The following is a 23,456-nucleotide window of genomic DNA, read 5'->3' on the forward strand; positions in this document are numbered from 1 at the left end:
TGCATTGGGCTGCCCAGGACAGGACACTGGACCTCTGTTATAGCCATTGCTCTGCAATAAATAGTTTGCTGGCTACTCCTAAAGCACCTAATCCCCAGGCGGTTATAATCTGGGCAGCTCCACTGCGGGCAGAAGAGCTGTGGTTGCTGATGCTGCGTTACGAGCAAAAGCACCTTTTCTGACTTCTCCCGTTTCTTTATCCCATTCTGTTGAGTCATCCCCTAGATCTGCTCCTCTGACACAATAGCTCCTGTAAAAACAGCGTCCCTATGCAGTAACCAGCATTTTCAAGGAAAATCTTTGTTGGGTCTATTTGCAACATGCAACATCTATAGAGAAGTGATACTGCCTGTGATTTTTTTTTCTTTTTTTTATTATGTGTGGTTTTTTGATCGCATTTTCATCTTTTGGCATCCAGAGATGCACTTCACAAGAAATTAATTAATGGGACATCTTCCCATCTGACTGCTCCACTCTCACCATGACATGGCATTCTTTTCCCCACAGAAAACCAGGCTGCCACTGCTTCCCCCCTCCATCCATCCCACCCACACGCTTTGAAAAACCTGGGCAGTGCAGATTCCATAACCAGCTTTGCCCGCGTCGCTCACATCAACGCTTTCAGAGGGTTATTCTGCCTCTTTGGTGCTCCCATTAGGTCTGCCTCCTGCAAGGGTTAATGTTCACCTCCCTCTCCATCTAAAGGATAAGTTGTCTATCTCACCCCCACCGTGAGATTAAGCAAAATCACAGTCACCCTTCATCCTTACCTTGCAAAGTCTTGGCATGCCAAGCCAGAAGCAGGGTCTGTGCATCCTGGGTTTCTAAGTGAAATTAAAAAAATAAATAAATAAAAATTCTGGGGAAAAAAAAAACCCCACCAGAAATCTCAGTGCCCCAGTAAAGTCTCTTGCAAAGAGGGTTTGTCTGTGGAAGCGAGGGCTAGGAACAAAGTTGTGGGGTGGAGGGGGAGGAGAGCATGATTGACAGCCCTGAGCCGAGACTCATCCCTTACCTTGGGCCATGCGGTCTGATTGGCTGCCTGCTGACATCCCCAAGCCCTGCACTTTTTAATAGACGCTTTTGGATGATCTACAGGGAAAAGGCTTGGAGAGGTGTGTTTCTGACAAGCCAGAAAGTCATCCGCACTACAAGGGACTTTGTTTAACTCTCTTTTTTTTTTTTTTTTTTTTTCCTGGAAGAGGGAGATTCTTCATTTTTCGCACTTAATGTTTTTCTGAAAACTTCGCTGAGATTTTCCCCTTGCACCAGCCTGGACTAATGGATTACCACCTGCTTGGACTAATTTTATCTTTTCTCTTCAATGGCACAAAGGTCTTAGCCGGTTACCCAATTTGGTGGTAAGATTTCTTCCCCCCCTTCCCTCTTTCTATGATTGATTAATGAAATAATTAATTATTAGCTATGGGATTTGTGTGTATGCGTGTTCCTTCCTTTTCACCCTTCACCCTGCTGAGCTGGCCACGACCGCATATTTGTTTTTAAGCATAATTTCTTCACTTTTGACCAGTAATTAATGAAAAGTTTGAGGGTTATTTTTAAAGGGCAATGTCTAGGTTTCCTTTTGCGCAAATGGAGTCTTCCCCACCACTCTTAATTTCTCCATTTTCGTCACTGTAGCAATAGGCATTTGTTATAGATGGAAAGGGATGCAAATTTATTTTCTTGTGCAATAGGAATTTTGTCTGGTGCATGACTGTGTAGCAGGTATTTTCTTCCTTTCCATTAAACTGTGATTAATCCTTTAAAAAAAAAAATTAATTCTATTTTCTTTTTGGCTGCTGCAGTTTTTGGACTTCTTTCTCTTCTTTTGTTGTATTCTGTCATGTGAATTTAGTCCAGCAAATAAGCTGAGAACACAAATGGCACCTGAAAAAATATTCATTAGTAAAATTCCTCAAAGATGGATTTTGTTCATTTTAATTATGGAAATGTCACTTGCTTCCTTGCACCAACAATAAAAAGGATTTTAAAAAGAATTGGTTATATCTTATAATGTGGCTGATAAGTAACCTGAGTTACTTATCTTAAAAATAAATATAACAGTATATAAATAACTGTATTAACAAAATGTAATTGGAAGCACTTTAGAACAAAAAATACAGAATTAAACATTTCAGGTCATTTAAACACAGCAGAGAGCGAGTTGCATAACAGAATATTTCAGTTAATTTTTCTATCATGTAGCATTTCTCATTGGAATATATCTTGTTAAGTTTCTGTATGTGCCAGGTAAGGGCTGTAAGCCTAGTGATCTGTAGGGCAAAGAGGGAGATGCTGGAATTTGGTGCTTCTAAGATTCTTGGGTTATTTTCGCCTTTCCAGAAAAGTCTTTTTTTTTTATTACTGAATTAGATCCTTTCAGTGCCAACATGGAGATGGCAAGAAGTAGGTGGGAGTGAACTTGGAAATGGACTGCCATATGTGGGAATATTTAGAAATCAGAAGCGAAAAGCCAATTTTTTTTTAATAATCCACTTATTACCGTGGACTTTGACAATGAAAATGTGCAGTTCCAGTAGAGAAAGACTGAGAATACAATAAGAAGTCCACGCTAAGGAAGTGTTTAAAAGCTACGCAGGTTCATGAAATGGCTAAATCACAGCATGTTTTCCTAAAGAATTAAATTATTTCTTCACCCTGAGCGTGGCTGTCTAACTTCAGGATCGAAGCCTGGGACAGGGGAGCCTACTGAAATACAGACAGCATCACTTTGATTCCTTACATCCCTTTTCGCCTTCATCTGGGGAGGGCATGTCTGAACGGGGGTGCACGGTGGGTTGTGGAACAGGTCAAAATTGCATGGCTGGATCTAAAGGCAAGACTCTGCGTGAGGCAATGGTACCTTGCCGTGACATCAGCTCTCCCAGGGTCTCACAGCTCTGGCCTGCCTCAGGCTTTGATATAAATTGAGATTTAATGCCCGAATTAAGGAGAGTTTCACCTCTCAGAGCGAGGAACCAAAATCTTCTTGATGAAAAGGTCTGATTTTTTCCCCATGAAGCAAAAATGTTCCCCATGAGCAAAATGTCTCTCCCCATTTTCAGGAGAAGACGCTGCAGGCAGGTGTCTGCCCCATGTCCTTGCCTTCTCCAAAATCCCTACAAGTTCACCCAAAATGAACAATACAGAGGACATGTAAGACAGGAACACCAGGGGCATGGCAAGCAGCATCCATGGGAAAGGAGGGAGTCGAACAAGCTGCCTGCAGAATTTCATTCAATAGATCCATATCTTGTATATTTTTTGGAGGTTCTAGCAATGCCAAAGTCTCTGCTGCACTGAAGGGATATGATGAGATGCCCCACGTAGGGTTGAGTGGCTATCAAAAACGGCACAGAGTTTTAGAGGTTTCTTGAAGGCTGAGGGAGCAGCAGGGCAGAAATATCTGGGCCAGGGTTCCCTGAGTGCTCAGGCAGAGACAATGCTTCCCTCAGCACACAAAACTAAAGATTTCCTTCAGTCCTGCTGCAGGCTTTGAATATCTGCACCGAGGAGCTGAGTTCTTCTGTATTGTGTGCTCTAGCATGATGTGATAAATACTCTTAAAAAAAGCATCCTTTTCCAGTTGTCTTCCTGATCCTCTGATCTTTAGGCAGGGACAGAGCAGACTTCAGGGGATGAGTCCCACTTGCAGGGTTCAACACACCCCAAAACAGGGGGAGGCACACAAAGATGGGGCACAGCACCAGCCCAGTCCCCTGTGCTGGGCTCCTGCACCCCTCCAGGCCAGGCTGGACCAGAGATCATCAGCGCTTCCTTACCCTCAGCTAAACCCACCTCTGCTAAACACGAGACCTTCAGGAAGACTGTTTATCTTGCAGGACCCCAAGACTGCTGACAGATAGTGCCTAGTCCTGCTGGTGCAACCTCTCTGGGTGTTTTTCTACTGTATAGGGAATATTTTGGAAGCAAAAGCAAAACAGACCATTTCTGCTTTGCGGCAGAAATGGGAAAGACGTTTATTCCTGTCGTAGGGAGGAAGTGTCTGAATGCACACAAGGAAAAGAAGTGCAATGGGAACGGTGTCTCGGCACCTTGTAAATGGCTTTAGGGGTGGCTGGAATAATCCAGCTGCTGCACAGTTCAGTCAGACAATGCCAGCAAGCAGGACATCATTGACAGCACAGTGGAAGGGATAGAAGCAAAAAGACGAGGCTGCTGAGCGTTTGCACTGAGTTGTATTTTTATTGAGGGGCCAGGGAGGGATGCTGACCATCTGGTCATGTTATCTAGAGAGAGCATACCTCAACACCAGCCCTCCAGCTTGCCCACCATCATGCTGGAGGGTGGATCCTGCTCTTGGCCTCAGTGGTGAAGCATCACATGCAAGGCAGTGAGGCTCAAGCCATCGGCTGTCGGCACAGGGAGCAGTCAGGACAGGCAGCATGCAAAGGGAAGGACTTCGCAGTGCAAATACAGAACTGCAGCGTCCAGGCTTGCTGCAGCGGGAATGTGGAGCCACTGGTCTGCAAAGCCTAGAAGGGCGTTTGCAGTCCAGCCTGTTTGGCTGCTAGCAGCTCCCTGACATTGTCCCATCCCCGACCACCTAGCATTTTACCAGGCAATGCCTGAGCAAGGTCCAAGGGTAACAGACTGTAGATGTAACCTTCAGTGAGCAGGGGTGGTATTTTGCCACGGGTGCAACCCTTCTTCACATGTTTCCATCCTATTACAGCAGTGGAAAGCAGCAAATGGGGCACAGATCGGAAAAGGTCATCTAAATGCTGCCTGTGAGAGTGCTGACAAGAGGAGCTGAAGCCCACAAAAGCTGCCTCAGATATCGGTCCAACACTTATGCTACTGCTGCTAAAAGAGAGGCAGAGAAGGAAGACATGGAGAGATGTGGTGAGGCCATGGAGACCAGGACTGCTCCTCTTCCTGACCCTTCAGGGACGGCATGGATGGGAGCAAAGTGGGCAGGGGGGCCACGGCTGGCCGCCCAGCCCTGCAGGCAGCCGTCATGGGTCATGCCAATAGCCTTTTTAGGTGCGAGCAGAAGGGATGGTGGTGACATCAATCACAGCTGCAGTAATTTTTTTAATCCCAAATACCCTAATGACAGCATGGATAACAGAACGTGTCTCAGTCGTTGGGGTTGGGAGGGATCAAGGTATGAAAGACTAGTCAATGCAGCATACAGACAGACTGATGGATGGACTCAGAGCTATCTGGTAATGTCCTGACAGAATTTAGATGAAAATCTAGCCCATGGCCAGATCCGTGTCAGTGCAGGCCAACAGAGATATTGCTGCCCAGGAAATAACTAGAAACCACTCCCAGGATGCTAATACATATGCAGGGGATGAAGAAGACAAGCAGGGAGACAGCTCCACCTGTGAACTGAGAAGAAACACCAAATGTTCTCCTCTTCATGAGCATCATTCATAAACGAGTCTTGAAGACTCCTGGTGTGTCACTAGCCTGCAGAAAGGAGCCAGATTTGGAGTCATTGGTGTAAACAGGGAGTAAAAAATTCAGCCCCACTCCTCTCATTGCTCCTCAAGGAATAGTATTAATTAGGTCACTGCTCATAACTGTGACTCTCACCAAGTGCATCTTCCCATCCAGCATTTGTTGGCCTCTAAGCAGATGATTTGGCAACTGGAAAAATGGCTTTGTACATCATAAGTTATTAAATTTTATTTCTACCCCTCAGAAATGTTTTCAGGGGAGGCTGGAGGCCTTGGAAGCTGGCAGAAGATCCCAGTGGCCTTGGGCCCCTAGGAAGAGACAAACAGAAACTTAAAAACATGTTCTTACTGGTCCCACAGTACCTTCCTCATTAGAAAAAACCTGTATGTGAAAACCATTTGCATGTAGACGTAGTCCGAGGTGACATGTAACTTGTCTTCTTTAGCTTTCAGTGTCTTACCTTGCTGGAATGAATGGAAGACTTCATTCTCTTGGCAGTATTGGTTCTTTCACTCGCTGAAGGTTCAGATCCTTTATAGCCTGTGTTTTGTTATAGGCATGTGGCCCTTGAAGCTTTATTCCAAAGGAATAAAATTGCAGTGCAGCACTAGGCTGTGAGAGTGGATTTCCTGATGCAAATCCAGCTGCTGCAGCACTACAAAGGCCAAAAAAGACCCCACGTGTAATTTTCCTACAGCTGAAAATGCAGCCAGTTCTGGGGAAAAATGACTAAGATAATGACGGAGTTTGTCAATGACAGAGCTGACAGCACTTACCGTGCAAGCCCAGAGGTGCTGCGCTGGCTCCTGGTCTGGCACACGACACCAAAGCACCTCCACCAGCAGCCTGCGCTGGCACGTGAAGCTCTGAACTGGAAGAGCTGACGCATAAACCACAGGTCGCCTTCTGCTGACGCTGCGGGAGGGCTGTTAGGACCCGCCGGCAGCTGGTGGGTAATGCCGCCGACTGCTGCCCCTAGATGTGTCAAAGCTTGTCTGCCAGAGCCGTAGGTGAAGCTACCTGGGGATTGTAGTGACGCCAGAGGTGACGAGGAGAGATGCTGGGCTGACGTGTGGCTGCTCATCAAAACAGCCGTCAATAACCAGTGGCCGCAAGCATTCAGGATCTTGTGGTTTTAAAGGTCTTCTTCAGCATTTTCCAGAGCCGGGCATGGCCCATGGGAATCCACATCACCACCCTGCCAAATGGGATGATTAGTCTATGCCATCAAAGCAAGAGCTTTCCACAATCAAGCTGAAATTCGGATTCATTGTCTGACCTGCACAGCAAACACACATAGGCAGCCCTAGTCAGTGCCAGTGGAGAGCTTCTGAGGATGTACAGCCTTGCCAACCTCAACATACTCCAGGTACTGGCAGAGTGTTAGCATGGCCAGGTAGCATCTCTTACTGGTTTTCTCTCACCCCTATATAGCCGAGTGCAGTGCAGTGGAGTCCTGAGTTTGGCAACAGCTTCAAAATACTACCAGAACACAACAGTACAGAGCAGTAAGAAATGTACACATTTCCCTAAATATCACAAAGTCCCATCCCCTGGAAAACTAACTGCTAACGTCTCCTGGAGTGTGCCAGCCCCAGGGATCCCCTCTGTCCTGCAGGGCCAACACAAGCATGGAGCCAGGAGAACACAGGGAGAAGGGCTCTGACTCACATAAAGACTTAAAAGTGTCTCTGCCCTTAAGGCAGAGATCTGTTATCATTGTTGTAACTAAATTCAGAAGTAAATTTAAGTGGTCACAAAGAGCTTTTAAGAGGCCATTTAATTGCAAACCAATTGCTTTTCATCGAATCCTTTATTAGGAAACTGGTGAAGGGTCTGAAGAATGTGTCTTATGAATAGCGGCTGAGGGAACTGGGATCGTCTAGTCTGGAGCAAAGGAGGCTGAGGGGGGGACCTTATCGCTCTCTACAGCTACCTGAAAGGAGGTTCTAGTGAGGTGGGTGTTGGTCTCTTCTCCCAGCTAACTAGCGATAAGACGAGAGCAAATGGCCTCAAGCTGCGTCAGGGGAGGTTTAGATTGGATATTAGGAAAATTTTCCTTACTGGAAGAGTGGTCAGGCATTGGAACAGGCTGCCCAGGGGGGTGGCGGAGTCCCCATCCCTGGAGGGGTTCAAAAAAACATGTAGATGTGGTGGCACTTTGGGACATAGTTTAGGTGGTGTTAGGTTGACGGTTAATCATAATTCTATGATTAAAAGCAGCATTTGACAAAGTGAAGCACCTGCCTAAGGGACCTCATGCAAGAGCACTGGAAATTCAGCAGGTACTTCTGACCACCTAGCACTCAGCTCAGGGATGGCTGCAGGGTGTTGGGAATGCTGGAGGCCACCAACCAGTGAATTCACATGCCAGCTGTTCTGCATGCTGACTTGCTTCCCCAGCTATATGCCAACACTCACCTTGATGTGAACAGGTAGACACTTCACACCCCACTGACACAGTTGTGTGTATGCAGGCAGGGAACTGGTGATGGTGCTTACCAGCAGGAAGATGAACTCACAGTTGTGCTCATCCCAAAGAAAATGAACTGTGTGCTGGGCTACATTGGGAGGACAAGTGTGGGCAGCAGATTGAGCGGAGCTGTCATCCTCTGCTTGGCATTTAGGGCACTTGTATTACTGTGTTCAGAAGTGTCCCCCTTCCCGACCTCAAGAGGGATACAGAGAAACTGCAGAGTGGCCAGTGGATGCTTCCAACATGGTAAGGATCCAGGATACATGGCTCACCATGAGAGCTGCTGCGATCTGGGCTCATTTAGTCTGGCTAAGAAGAGACTGAGGGCACTTAAACAGCAGCCTATGGCTTCTTGAAGGGCTCTTACAGATAGGATGGAGCCAAGCTTTTCTAGTGCCAAAGGCAATTGCCACAAGCTGGGACTTCAGAGGTTTATGCTTGCACGAGGAGACCCCTCCTTGCTCAGGAGGGTGGTGTGGCCCTGAGCCAGGTGCCTGTGGAAGTCAGGAAACTCCCTCCTTGGAAATTTGCAGGACTCAACTGCACAAAGCCCTAGCTACCCTGGGCTGGTGCTGCAGACTGTCCTACTCTGAGCAAGTGCTTGGACTAGAGACCTGCAGGGATCCTCTCAGGCATTATTTCTGTGACTGGGATACACCCTTTGCTGAGGCCAACAGCAGTGCTACAAAAGATGCAAAGTGTTAGACAGGTCCTGGGTTACTCAATCCCTAGCACATGTCTAACGGGCAGTGGGACCCTCACTAGGACCCTGAACACGACTAAGATACTCTCATGCATGTGACAGCCCAAGGCTTACGATGGCAACATACAGCCCAACAAACATGTGCCAAGGAGAAACCTGATGGTCACTGATGTCATCCCTGCTGTATGTTACACATCTTCTGTGCCCAGATATCATAGAATCATAGAATCATAGGTTGGAAAAGACCTCTAAGATCATCAAGTCCAACCATCCACCCAACACCACCATGCCTATTAAACCATATCCCGAAGTGCCACATCTACATGTTTTTTGGACACTTTCAGGGATGGGGACTCCACCACTGCCCTGGGCAGCCTGGTCCAATGCCTGACCACTATTTCAGTACAGAAATTCTTCCTAATATCCAATCTAAACCTCCCCTGACGCAGCTTGAGGCCATTTGCTCTCGTCTTATCGCTAGTTAGCTGGGAGAAGAGACCAACACCCACCTCACTAGAACCTCCTTTCAGGTAGCTGTAGAGAGCGATAAGGTCCCCCCTTAGCCTCCTCTTCTCCAGATTAAACAGCCCCAGTTCCTTCAGCCACTTCTCCTAAGACTTGTTCTCCAGACTCTTCACCAGCCTCGTTGCCCTTCTCTGGACACGCTCCAGCCCCTCAACGTCTTCCTTGTAGTGAGGGGCCCAAAACTGAACACAGTACTCAAGCTGTGGCCTCACCACAGTGCTGAGTGCAAGTGTACGATCACTTCCCTACTCCTGCTGGCCAAACTATTCCTGATACAAGCCAGGATGCTGTTGGCCTTCTTGGCCACCTGGGCACACTGCTGGCTCATGTGCAGCTAGCTGTCTACCAACACCCCCAGGTCCTTTTCTGCCAGGCAGCTTTCCAGCCACTCCTTCCCAAGCCTGTAGCGTTGCATGGGGTTGTTGTGACTGAAGTGCAGGACCTGGCATTTGTCCTTGTTGAACCTCATACCGTTGGCCTCTGCCCATCGATTCAGCCTGTCCAGATCCCTCTGCAGAGCCTTCCTGCCCTTAAGCAGATCGACACTCACACCCAGCTTGGTGTCATCCGCAAACTTACTGCGGGAGCACTCAATCCCCTCATCCAGATCATTGATAAAGACATTAAACAAAACTGGACTCAAAACTGATCCCTGGAGAACACCACTCATGACTGGCCGCCAGCTGGATCTAACTCCATTTGCTACCACTCTCTGCGCTCAGCCATTCAGCCAGTTCTTTATCCAGCAAAGAGTACACCCATCCAAACCATGGGCAGCCAGTTTCTCCAGGAGGATGCTGTGGGGAACAGTGTCAAAGGCCTTACTAAAGTTCAGGTAGATGACATCCACAGCCTTTCCTTCATGCACTAGGCAGGTCACCTGGTCATAAGAGGAGATCAGGTTGGTCAAGCAGGACCTGCCTTTCATGAACCCATGCTGGCTGGGCCTGATCCCCTGGTTGTCCTTCACAATGTGAAGAAAAGTGCAGTACCGCTCCTGCATCATGAAAACCAAACGGCCTTAATCAATGTATGCTTAACATATAGAAATCATAGTTGGGTTAGCAATGGTATTTATTTAGATATGTCTCACGGTTAACACTCTTTTAGCCTAGTAGATCCAATTTGCATGGCTTGTGTTGAGCCAAAGCAGTATCTATGGCAATTTGGCTCAACTTGAACCCATTCTGAAATTTTTGCCAGGACCGAGTGAAACACCCTAGGCACATCTAGTAGGAGTCTTAGTAGCTGCTAGTTACCATCTTCCTGCTGACCGACGTTTGGCTGGATTTAATCTGTGACAGCATATCAAATATGGAACATTTTTGAGCATTAAACAGTAAGAATTCTGGGTTCCACGTCCAGCCATTCAGCAATGTGGATTTACCCAGAGTCCTTGATGAAAGTCAGGCCCTTTGTGCATCCAAGAAATACTACTGAGTAGCTACTATCATTTTTACAACATTATGAAGCTCATACCAAAGGCTTTTTGAAGATGGATTCATGGATTTTATTTGTGTCCATATGAATGGGATCATGTCTCGGGAGGTACAGTCAAACCTGGAAATCAAAATCCAGTAGGCTGGCATCCCTTCATTGTTGAAGCACACTCTTAATCTCAGTTACCTAAGGGCAATGGCTCTAAATGGAGCCTGTAGTGGAAATTGTGCCCCATCTGGCATAGCTCAGAAAGGTATAAGGTACTTCTCAAAAGCATAACCTATGGCAATAGAAATGCAATGGGATTTCTCTCCCAGAAAGGTAGGATCCTACTGTATGCAGATCACCAAGGCACAGTCTACTGCTGATGGAAAGACGCTCTCCAGAAGGTAGACCTCCAGAAAGTCTGTCTTAGGTGTGATCTTGGAAAGGATGAAATCACCTGGTCTCTTTTCTCTGTTGGTAGGTGGAGCCACCCAATGACTGCAGACTAGACACCTATTTTTCACTGGCTGTTGTTAGGATGAGACAAATCTGATGTCCACCAGATCCTGCATATGTCCATAATCTCATTCTTCTTCAGTTTCCAATACTTCTTAGTGGATCAGTCAGTGATTTTCCTAAAGAATCTGAAATTGGAAGGATTTGTCAGGAATTTGACTGTATAATTTGCATATCCTATATATATATAGACAGTTATAGCTCATGTTCTTTGTATCATTCAAAGATTACTTTCAGCCTTCTATTAGCAGATGCAATCTTATTCTTGCTGACCTGATCTGAGGTTTATTTGTATCTACAAATGGAAGTGTTTTAATATTACTCAAGTTTGGAGGTAATATTATAGCGATACTGAATGTAATTAAAAGCTTCTGATATTGGGGGGGTATTAGGCGATACTATTTAAGGTTGTTTAGAGGAAATTTCAGGATAAAGACCATATCAGGAGTGTAACATGGTGAAAACAGCATCTTGGGACCAGCCATGGGTCACAGGCTGAGAAACACTGTGTTATGCTTAACACTTTGTGCCTTTTTAAGACTGTGCATTGACTGGATGTGAATTTACAGCTTTTCCTATGATAATACCTGGAAAGAAAGCTTAGGACTAGGCATATTGTGAGACTACCCACCTGTTACAGTCCAGGAGCACTGTGTTTCTTACTATTTACTCTAACTAGCAGTGTAGCCAGAACTTCTTAAAAATTCCAGACTAATCCCAAAACAGAAGGTAAATTTGCAAACTGCTCGGTAAGCCAATGGTCCTTTACAAATATATCTCGTCTCCCTTGTCTAACACATCACCCTAGCCAGAGGATGCCTGTTTCCACACCACACATCCATCCATCATACTTAACAGACAGATACTACGGTCTAACTGGCTGGTGTAGGTTAGTCAAGAAAACCTCCACAGTCACCTAAGAAAGAAACTGTGGGCCATCCTTGGCTGAAAGGGCTTCTACTGCACAGGCTTGAAAAATGGAATATTTACCCTGTAGCAACAAAAATGTTGATCACCAGGACTGTTAGTATAGTTGCTCTGCCATCTTTGAAAACATGAACTATGCTTTGATAAGCAAATTTGCTATGATAAAGGAGCTAAACTCTTTCTAATTTGCTTTGTAAAGATAGGTTTAATGATTTGCTAAATTGCAAATTTGTCTTTTTCACAATTCTCTGAACCTATCTGGTTTTAATTAATCTTACAAATCTAATCAAATCTAACTGGCACCTTTCCCAGTACTCGCACGTTTCATTTTTGAATAAGAAACACTTTCCCTGAGCCCCTCTAGCATTTCATTGGCTCAGACACTGGAGATCTTCCTCCAACTTTTCAGCAAATAGACCCTCCAAGTTTAAAAAAGAAGGAGTTAGTGACAGTTGATAAACCCTTGCTTTTTGTATTCTGATCCCATTTCTATGTCTCATAGTCATTCAGTTTTCCTGCTGTTACTTTCTAGCAATTGTGAAGAATTATAACTAAGAAATTTGCAGTGATCCTTGAAAACTGTCACAGGGGCTTTTCACAGCTCCAGTGGAGTCCTGATAAGTGCCACGCGGCTCCTTAGTCCTTAGTCCTCTCCTCCCACCGCGATATCTGCAGCACAGGTAGCTTCATCTTAGCTAGTTACCTTACTGACGATGGCACATGTGCAGCACGGGTTTTACTTGCAGAGGTCTAATATGAGATGAGTGCCTGTTTTGTTCCTCAGGCTATGGTGGCCGACCAGGACAATCGTCTCAGCTGAAATGTCTGCAGTCCATCAGATGAATCCCATCATCTTAATGTACGATACAGCTGGTCCAGACTTACCTGCAAATCTCACAAAATTATTCATTTTCTTGTAGGAGTGACTGTTTCAGCCTCCAGCCCAGATTTCAGCCGATAGCACAGATATCCCATGCCTCAGCTCTGCAATTCCCCCATCACTGAGCTGTTTTTCACCTGATTTCCTAATGTGTGCTTCCCGTGATTGCTGATGCTTTCAATAGTTACGCTTTTCTTTTATTTTTGTTGTTGCAAAAGATTTTCAATTACCTTTTTAAATTCTAACTGATTATTGCATCGTATGTACTCTGGCCTCGTTGTCCTTGGTAACAACCAAATCACAGTTTTTAATTAAATCCATCTAATTTCTGTTTGACAGATAGTTTATGTAGTACACTCAGTTATGATTATCTTTCTATTTTCACTTTTCATTTCATTTTTCCCATTTTTTCCTGTAAATTTCGTAAAAATAAGATCTCCACAAACAAAGATCTCCTTTGCGGCTTCTGTGGGGCACAGCCTGTTGCTTCTGTTTGATTAAGTGAGAGAGCTGAAGGAGTCTGGGAGCTGACATAAGCCTTTACAAAAAGGGAGCCTTTGCTTCAAACTAAGGCGACAGTGGTGCAATGTTCAGGATCACAGTTTTGGAGATTAAGGTTCTACCAAAACCCCTGAAGGAGTCTCGCCCCATGTCGGCTGGAGCCATGTCTGCAGGCTTCATGGTCTTACCATGAACAGTGGTCTCATACCTTGGGGGCAACCCTTATTCAACCTTTCATCAGATAAATGAGAGCTTGCACAAAGGCATTACAAGGAGAATTGGAAACAGTCAGACAATAGGGAGACACACTGGGGACAGCGCTATCATCTACACACACAGTGGTTGAGTTCTTGAAAATCAGTCTTTTACACCCAGAGGATACAGATGAGACCCCCCCAGAAGTTCAGAAATGATGCTATTCCATTTAGCTCTGCTGTCTGTAAGTGCAGCTGTTTCCAGAGCCGAGGCAGACATGCACTGCCATGGTGGTGTCTCCTACCATACCACTAGTACAAATGCTACTCTACTTGCCTGCACTGCAATAACTACTTTTGTTTAGTCCAGTCCAGGTAGCCTGGCTCAACACAGCACCCATGGTCTTAACGGTCTATGAGTCTTGTGTCTTCAGTGCCCATCCCTGCCTGAGTTTTAGTTCTGCTTCTCACTTATTCCATTCAGCCCAGCAACCCTGTAATCCGGCATCCAGAAAGCTGGACTGTGAAACATGGCTTGGTGACAGCCGGTGAGGCTTGTCCATGCATTAGGTTTTAGTGGAGAAAACACTCGAGTTCACGCTTTGAGCCTTGAGACCTTGGCTATTAGATGTGTGTTGGTTTTGCTGTGTGGGTGGAAACCATACATGAACTGGAAAAACAGCTTTCTGATTTGGTTTTGAATATTGTGAATTCAATGCTTGCTGGTAACCCATGAGAAATGAAAAATTGGGTGTAAATTATCTCCAGAGAGTACTGGAATGGCTTACATTAAAAAAGCTTTTCTGTAGGAAAGGATGTAGGTGTTCAAATAACATTTGCTTTAGGGTTGTGTTTTTAGTCTTTGTTTCTTGAGTCATATCAGGTTCCAGGGTATCACCAATGAATTATCAGTAATAAGTCAACAGATCAGTTCTGCCCGGCCTTACACATTACATCACCTAACAGAGGGTCCCCATCCCTCCACCCCAGTCCCCAGGATGCTTTGAGCTCAGTTAAACTCAATATAGCCGCCATTGGCTAGAAAAACATGCCAGATCCCCAATGACTAAAAAGAGGAAATTTCTGGGCAAAATCTCTGGGCAATAATCAGGTCTTTAAGAACAGACATAATTTTTCAGAATAATTTTTCTCTGTTCCTGACCACAAACTCTGGGAGAAAAGGATATTTCCCATGAATCAAACCAGACTATTTGTTAAAAAATATGGGAAAGGTTACTTTTTTACATTGGAAGGAGTTGGCAGCAGAGTTTTGCAAGGCCATACACTGTCCAACACGTTGAAAAGGATTGCAGAGGGGGAACAGTGATGTGATGGCGTTTGCAAATGTAACACATTGCTCAGGGTGGTCCAACATAAAGGTGACCACAGAAGACAGGAATGCATAATACTCAATAGATAACAAAAAGGCAGATTAATTGCAAATGACTGTGAAGTAATGCAAATTGGGTAAAGGATCCCCAGTCTGCACAATGTTGATGTAGGTTTCTATTACAGCCATCCTGGAAATGGACTTTACTAAGAACAGTTCTTTGCAGTTGGTAGTTCCGTGCTCAGAAATCAACATGTAGAATTGTACAATATCTACAAGATTTCACCTTGCTGCTCGGTCCCTTGCCCAGATTTCTGGGAACACGTTGGTTGATCGGTGATAGAAAAGGTCTATTAGGAGCTGTTGGTGGATTTGTTCTCTAAACAAAAAATATCAGCATGTCATTATCTCAGTCCAAGGCTCACACATCCTGCAGTCTGTTTGCAATCTGATCACAGATTTCCCAAAAATGTTCTATAAAATGAGAAAAACACACAGACAAGCCAAGAGCAACAAGGAAACAGAAGTGTTGAATGGCTGCAGAGGAGGAGGCAATACTTGGATTTGCAGCTTGGAGAAAGACAATGATGAGTGAATTCAGTATGGACCTCGCAGATCATGAATGATGACAAGGGTGTGCCTAGGAAAATATGTTTATTTCTCAGGATATCAGAACCTGCTGTGGGTTAACCCAGGTAGGCAGCTAAGCACCACACAGCCGCTCACTCCCTGCCAGCAGGATGAGGTGAGAATCGGAAGGGTAAAAGTACAAAAACTTGTGGGTTGAGTTAAAGACAGTTTAACAGATAAAGCAAAAGCTGCATGCACAAGCAAAGTGAAATAAGGGATTCATTCAATACTTCCCACCAGCAGGCAGGTGTTTCGCAGGGCTAAAAGCAGGCCTCCATCACATGTAACATGATGACACAGGAAGACAAATGCTGTAACTCCACTTATCCCCACTTCCTCCTTCTTCCCCCAGCTTTTCGGTTAGCTGGTAATTTATCATATAGTGGGGACTCTTCAGCATGACCCACCTCCCCCTGTGACGCTCCAAAATTTCTGCCTCTGGTCAGTCTATGATCATTTCCAGGATTCCTGGATCATCAGGGTTTCCCATTCAAGCCCATTGCATGACGAGCGCGATCCATTTACTCCACATAGCATCTGTTGCATGATGCACAGAAGTGACCCTCCCGTTGAACATCCAGCCCAGCACAGGCAATCGAGGTGCCCCGAGGAACTGTGCTTCAGTACCAGCCACTTCTGAAGTGGCCCAAACACCTCCATATGCTCCTAATATCTCTTTTTTATTTGGAGGGTGCAAAGCACATTTCTCACCTCTTATCGTGCTTGGACTGGCGCAAGGGCTACCACATGAACTATCTCCTGTTTAATTTGCTCAAAGGCTTGTTGCTGCTCCCGGATTAAATTATTGACCCTTGGGTTTAAAATGCACTGCATTTCTGTGTAATTAGATTGTGGAACTTGTTCACAGGAAGCACTGTGGAGGCTACATAGACCATGGCTTGGAGAAAATTACTGAGCATTACTCCACCAGTAGTCCTTAAGCATGATAGTCCAGAGCTCAGCTTCAACTCAGGAAATCCCACAACCCATCACTGCTGGAACCCGCATATACTGCGCAAAGCTGTCTTTTACACTTGCCTTGTTTCTCATGGCGCTTCCCTACGTAGCTGAGATTACTCGTGAAGGAGGCAGAACACTGGCTACACTGACCTTTGGAGCAGACCCAGTGTGTTAGCTGGTTCAATATTTTCTGCAATGTTCATGGCAGCTTGTGCCTCACACCTTTCTAGAGCCCAGCACTCTCTGAGTGCTGCCTTGCTGTCCATGGAAAGAGGATAGCAGAGAGATAATTTTTCAATACAATAAACCAACAAGACTAATTCTAGATCTGGTTTCCAGAAGATTCAATTTGACTTTACCATGTTATATCTGACATAAAACATTTTAAGACCCAGTTCATCCAGATGAGACAGAACTAGGTGCCTTAGTCTCAGCTATACTGCCAAGGATGCGCAAAGCCAAGCTCAGTGCAAGACCATGGCACCCACTGTCTCCTCCTAGGCCAGGGTATGTTCTTTTTGGGGTAACCTCAGGCTGTTTATAGAAGCAGAGTCACAGGGCACAGTGAAGGACTCTTCAAAGAGAGGCAGCTCAGGCATCCATCTTAGATCACAACCCAAATTATGGGACATCTGGGTGGATGTAGTAATTCTCATCCACGGTGTTCAACTGGATGTTCCCATAATATCTGAGCATTGGGCAGATGCTTTTCAGTGCCAATGTTGGTGGCTCATAATGGGTGATTTCTAGACAGCTGGCATTAACCACTTATTGAGGTTATCCACCACCAAGGCTTCTACAAAGTGACACCCCAAACTGGAAGCATGTGGAGAGGGCTTGGCTGATGAACAGAGGATGACCAGTGTCCCTGCTGGCCTGGGTGGAGAGGTCTCTTCTTCCTTCCTTCCTTCCTTCCTTCCTTCCTTCCTTCCTTCCTTCCTTCCTTCCTTCCTTCCTTCCTTCCTTCCTTCCTTCCTTCCTTCCTTCCTTCCTTCCTTCCTTCCTTCCTTCCTTCCTTCCTTCCTCCCTTCCTCCCTTCCTCCCTTCCTCCCTTCCTTCCATTTCTGCGATGCTCCATTCTGGTTTGAGTGTCCCACCACCTCCTCCTCCCTGGTAGGAAATATTTCCCTCCATCAGCACCAGCCCTGGGGAAGGAGACAGGAAAGGAAGGTGAATCTGAGTGGTGGGTTATCCCTTTGCTGGGAATGCCTTGCAGGCAGGACTGGCAGCAGGAGGGTTGGTGAAGGGACAGAAGCACCGACAAATGAGGTGGCTTTGGTCACACACAGTGCATATGCAAATCTACAGCCCTGCCAGGACTCGCCAATTTGGAGCAAGCAAGTCTCCAAACAGATTCCAATGTCTTTCTCTCTCTCTTTGGAGGAAAGGTTTTGCAGTGCTGAAAATCTTGCTGTGTTTATTGCGGTCACAGCCTGGAACCCTCCATTTGCATATGCAAATCATACCCATTTATGTAAATTCCTGGGCGAATAATATTATCACAGTCCCTGCAGAACAGATTCTCTCCCATGGCAAATCACTTGATTGTGTTTTCTAAACGGAGAGTGACATTGCTTTGACCAGGCATTACTGAACATAACATTTATATCTGATACACGAAACAATACAGGAGCCCAGTTCCTGGACACACACCCTTGTCAGCAACTTCATTTAGGCTGCGTTCATTAGGCAGAGAAGCAGTCTCTAGCTCCCAAGCCCTGCCCACCCCACCCCCTCCAATCCTTCCAGCATTTGCTGGCAAGTAAGTCAGAGCCAAACCGTGTGCGATGCCAAGACAAAGGGGAGGAGGCAGATGCCAAATCACTTTCAAGCCCATGACAGAGCCCTGAGTCACCCAAACTGGAGCAGCTCTCCCAGAATGGGCTCATTTTACAAAAGTGCTGTTGCTGCAGCAACACTAATCCACACGCCAGTGGGCAGAGAGATAATGTAAGGGATGCAGCAGCAGATTCGTTTGCTTGACACTGTGCTCAGACATATTATAGTAAACTAGAGGGATCTGCTGCTCAGTTTTGAAGCCCTTTGTTGTGAGGACTCTTCAGGCAAAGGGCTTCTGACATTAGAGGGAGATGGTCGCAGTGCAGGCAAATGGCTCAGATCTGACCCCGCTTTCTGCTTTCTGGCTGGGCAATCCCACAAACCAAGCGAGAGAGGGATTTGACAAAGCTCCCTTCGCTGTCTGGGCTGGGAGAGGAATTCTGCACAAGGCCTATTGAGGCCGTAAGGTCTCAGCTGGACCATGCATCATGCCCAGTTTGGTCTGAGGAGCTTGCAGGTCCTGTCCACAATTCCTCCCTAGCAATCACTCATGTCACCAAGGCTCCAAGGCCACCAGTGCTGCAGCAATGACCCCTCTCTGCACACCCCTCCTGTCCTGCTTTGCTCCAGGAACTGCCTTGCTCCCGCACTGCAGTAAAGAAGGTGCTGCTAGGGCCAAGCAGGCAGTGTGGTCACCATCACCAAAGCCTCGTAAGTGGGGTCATATGAAAAACATACACAAATGTGAACATTGGCTGATTGGGTCAGCTGAGGAAAAACCATAGGAAGTCACACAAGATGGGGGGTGGGGCTAACTGTGCCTGTTGCTGCCCACTCACCCCATGGTCAAGCAGGTGGACTTTGCCGGGGCTTAGACTGTCTCAGCTCACAAAGCAGAATTAGGTCAGGGGAGGAAGCAGCAGTCACCCAACAATAAGGAAAAAGGACCACAAGAACTGAGAGTGGCTGGCGGTGTGTTAGTGTTGAAGCACCGAGTATGATGGTTGTGGAGGTCAGGGTCATGCAGAAAGAGGCTGGCTTCAAGGGAGTAAAGGCAATATGGCAACTGCAAAGAGGGTTGACAGTAGCAAAGGACATGGGGCTAGGCTGCCCCTTCAAGGACGTGGGCAGGACAGCTGAGGATAAAGTACATCAAATGTCTCAGGAGAGAAAAACAGAGCTGGGGAGACAGCTGGAGCTTTAAAGGGAGAGGAGATGGCTCAGGACACAAACAGCAAGAGATGCATGAAGACCAGGAGGTAGAAGAAACCTTTCGGTACATGGAATAGGGCTCAGAGGCAGAGGAGGAGGGGAAGGGATGGCTGGGAACAGAAAAGCAGAGGTGTGGGTGACACAAGAAAAGGAGGGATCGTTAAGATTACAGTAGGAGGCAAGAGGGTTGCAAAGAGTAACAGATCAGGAGGAAACTCCAGGGGTAGGAGGTGTATGGAGGAAGAAAGCTGTGACTGAGCAAAGGGACTGCAAATGGAAGACATTTTTGGGGTAAGACATTCTCCCATCAAAAAGACAAAGGCTTTTAGGGTTGGATTTTCAACAGGTGATGCTGGGTGATAGTACCCAAACTGGAAACAAGAGGCCTCCTAGGCCAGGTGTTAAAAATCACAAGGTTAGGAAGTTCAAGATTTTTGCCTTGCCAATTCGCATCTCAGTACTGACCAGAGAGCACACACGAAGGAAAGAGGAGCAATGAGAGACGGGAGGAGGGGTGAGAAGAACTGCCCTATCAGTTATGCTCTGGACAGACAGATGATAACTCCAGCTCCCAACTGTCTAAGAAAGCTCAACGAGGCAAGCAGGTAGGAGTGGTTGCAAGAGTCATTGTCTTTGTGGCAACAGCATTCAAACCATCTAGCACATCCTTTTTCTCTTTGCGCTCTTCCTCTCCACCACCCCTCCATGTGTCTCTCCATCCTTCCCCCACAGCATGATGAAACCCAGAAGAAGTGTATCAGTCAGATCTGTCCCCAAACCCCACAGCAATGCTTTTGGTCCTTCAGCATTAAATCCATGGTGTGTTGCCAAAGAACTAAATATTTAGTCACAGAATCAAGGAATAGCTGAGGCTGGAAGTGACCTCTAGCTCAATCTGTGTGCTCAAAGGTGGGTCAAGTCGAGCAGGTTGCCCAGGACTGTGTCCAGTTGGGTTGTGAGTATCTCCAAGGATGAAGTCTCCACGAGCTCTCTGGGTAACCCGTCCCAGTGTTCAGCCACAGTAAAAAAAGTTGTCATATGTTCAGACAGAATGTTACGTGTTTCAATTTGTTCACATTACCACTCCGAGGAGTCTGGCTGGATTTCTAGTCTCTCCCACCAGTTATTTACACACATTGACAAGATCTTTCCAGGGCTTTCTTTTCTCCTGGCCTCTCCTCATATGTCAAATGCTCCGATCCCAAAACATCTTTGCTCCTTCATCAGCTGCACAGATGTTCCACAGCTCTACACAGACCAACGAGGAGGTCATTTAAATGCTCTTTAGTCCTCTTACCTACCCACACAACATCTAGGATTGCAAGGCAGGGCTAAATGCTCAGCTTCTGGCTAACTCCATCCATTCCATGTCTCATTCTCTGAATCTGCCCTCATCTTAACAGAAAAGTCCCTTGTTGTCCAGAAGCTCAAATGCCACTTTGCTTACCTACATGCATTTGTGTGTGCAGAGATAGAGGTACTGTGGTGGTATTGATAGTGGTACCACCAATGGTGAGACCCAGCTCATCCCTGGGTGAGTCTGTTCACTGAGCATTGTTATTTCTGTTATAGTCAAACCCTCTCTGAGCAGTGAGAAATAAATACGTCATTAAAGGCTTCCAAAACGGCTTTCCTGGATCGCTCTGTAAATAGTGGGCAGGCTTCTGGCTTCCAGAGGGCATTGCTATGGGTAAGGGACACGTTCCTGTGCTAGCTTGTATGAGAAACACCTCTGTGGCTTTTCTAACAGCATGTTGGCTTTTCCTGCTTACCTTTTAAACAGATAATGCACCCTTCATGGTTTGTGCTTGCAGCCTCATCCAACTCTGGTGGGGATGAAAAGTCAGTCAGAGGCATGTGAGAGATGTGTAGGCACAGTTTAAAACCAAGTGTCTAGACCACATGTCTAGACTGCAGGCCAGAGAACCTCATCCAGAGGTAAACAGGTAAAACAGGTCAGTGGATCACATTCTAAAAGTGCATCATTTTCTCCAGTTGTTACGAAGGGAAGCTGAGTGACTGGCTCAGGTGGAGATGGCCACAATGGGGACACCTCAAGGTTAGTTCCCTGAGCCAGCCATCTTTTCAACGTAAATTGATCAGTGAGGCATCAATGCAGGTGGGTCAACCTCCAGTCTCAGATACTTTTCATGGAGTGCAATGGAAAGTAACCTCTCGTAGGTGCCTGTTCTTCTTTATTGACTGGAGGGGGAATCAGAACAACCAACTGCAATTTTGACAACTAGCTTTTAGATATCTACAGTTTGGAGAAAAGCCTCCATCACTATGAACTTCACAGTCTCATCTGAGTGGGTGAGCATACCAGACTTTTTCAGTGCTCATTGAATCATCATAGCATAGAATAATTTAGTTGAAAGGATCATATGTCAGTCTCTCATCTGTGGAGGGCCTACCCAAAGCAGCCCCCTGACCATCATGGTGGTCTCCACTGGACTCCCACCTGTATGTCCAGGTCTTGCCTGTCCTAGGGAGCCCCAAACTGGACATGGAATTCCATGTAGTCTCACAAGTGCCAGGTAGAGGGGAAGAATCATATCCCTCTGTGTTCTAGTCACTGTCTTGCTAATGCAGCCTCAGGATACAGTTGACCATTTTTCCTGCATGGACACAAGGGACTCCTGATCCTCTACTCCTTTTCTGCAAAGCTGCATTCTAGCGAGTCAGCCCCAGACCTGTCCTATTGCACGGGGCTGTCGCACCCCAGAAGCAGGACTTTGCATTTGCTTTTGTCGAGGGTCACGACGTTCCCATCAACACATTTCTCACTTTGTTGAGAATACCCTTTCTGAACACCTGCCCTGCCCTCCAGCCTATCATAACCAGCTGCCAGCTTGACTTTGATCCATTGACCACTAGCCTTTCAGCCCAGTGGTCCACCCAACTTTCGGTCCATCTGTCTAGTACATATTTCATCTGTTTATGCATAGAGATACTACAGAAGATAATCTCAAAGGTCTTGCTAAAGCTGAGGCAAACAACATCCACTGCTTTCCCCCCACCACAGAGCCAGTCCTCTCCTCACAGAAAGCTATCAGATTGGTCAAGCAAAATTTGCTTTTGGTAAACCCATGCTGGCTGTTCCTCTTATCCTTGATGTGCCTGGACAGGGTCCCAAGAGGATTTTCTCCATAACCTTCTACAGCTGAAGGTACTTTTTCCCATATCTAGCTGTTGCAGCTGGTGCTGTTGGTGTGCCAGGTTTTCTCCACGTTTGCAAGATGCAGTGTTAACCATATTTCGGTCCACCACATGGGAGAACACAGAGCCAGCTGCATCTTAGAGAGGTGTGTTCATGACCAGCAGAAATGTGACAAAACTAGAACACCTGACGTGCATTTAGCAGCATGAATGTAGACTTAGAGAACAGCACTGAAAAATACTATTTCTCAGCAGTCCTACAAGATTCTGTGGATAAGTAGAGAGGACCCCCAGACAGAAATGTGTGGTAACCTAGAAAAAATCTGTAACAGTGCCTATTCAAAATCCTTTGGAACACGGGAAGCATCCATGGAAGGGCAGCTGAGATGTCCTTGAAGACACTATGTCCAACACTGGAAAATCAGTAGGACACAAGAAAAGGCACAAAATTTGCATTTATTCAGAGATTCATGCTGGCCATTAGCAAACACTCTTTTCTCAAGGAGGTGGCAGAGTCCGGGGCCACGTTCCTGTGGAGGTGGGCGATCTTCATCCTTAGAGGTTTACAAGATTTGGCTTGTCAAAACCACTGCCAACCTAGTCTAGTGTTGGTGGCTGTCCCGCTCCAAGTCAGGTTGTCCTGCATCCACCTTTTAATATGAGAAATATTACTATCTGTTGTTTTAACCAAACATAAGTCGTAGACCCAAGGTGAGGGTGTATAGGAAGTTCTTAAATTGCATTATAACAGTCAGACTACATATTCCAATTGTTTCTTCTAATCTGTTAATTCAGGATTTTAT

At 46.1% G+C, this 23,456-nt stretch overlaps 1 protein-coding gene across 1 annotated transcript in view; it reads left to right on the plus strand.

Moving 5' to 3' along the window:
- The first annotated feature begins 1,281 nt into the window (after positions 1 to 1,281).
- Positions 1,282 to 23,456, plus strand: part of WNT3 (Wnt family member 3) — a 49,609-nt gene continuing 27,434 nt past the window's right edge. Inside the window, exon 1 of the mRNA XM_009937621.2 lies at positions 1,282 to 1,361. Within this exon, the coding sequence (XP_009935923.2) occupies positions 1,282 to 1,361 (80 nt within the window). The remainder of the gene's footprint in view (positions 1,362 to 23,456) is intronic.

Source organism: Opisthocomus hoazin, chromosome 26, assembly GCF_030867145.1.
Source record: "Opisthocomus hoazin isolate bOpiHoa1 chromosome 26, bOpiHoa1.hap1, whole genome shotgun sequence".
NCBI classification, from domain to species: Eukaryota; Metazoa; Chordata; class Aves; order Opisthocomiformes; family Opisthocomidae; genus Opisthocomus; species Opisthocomus hoazin.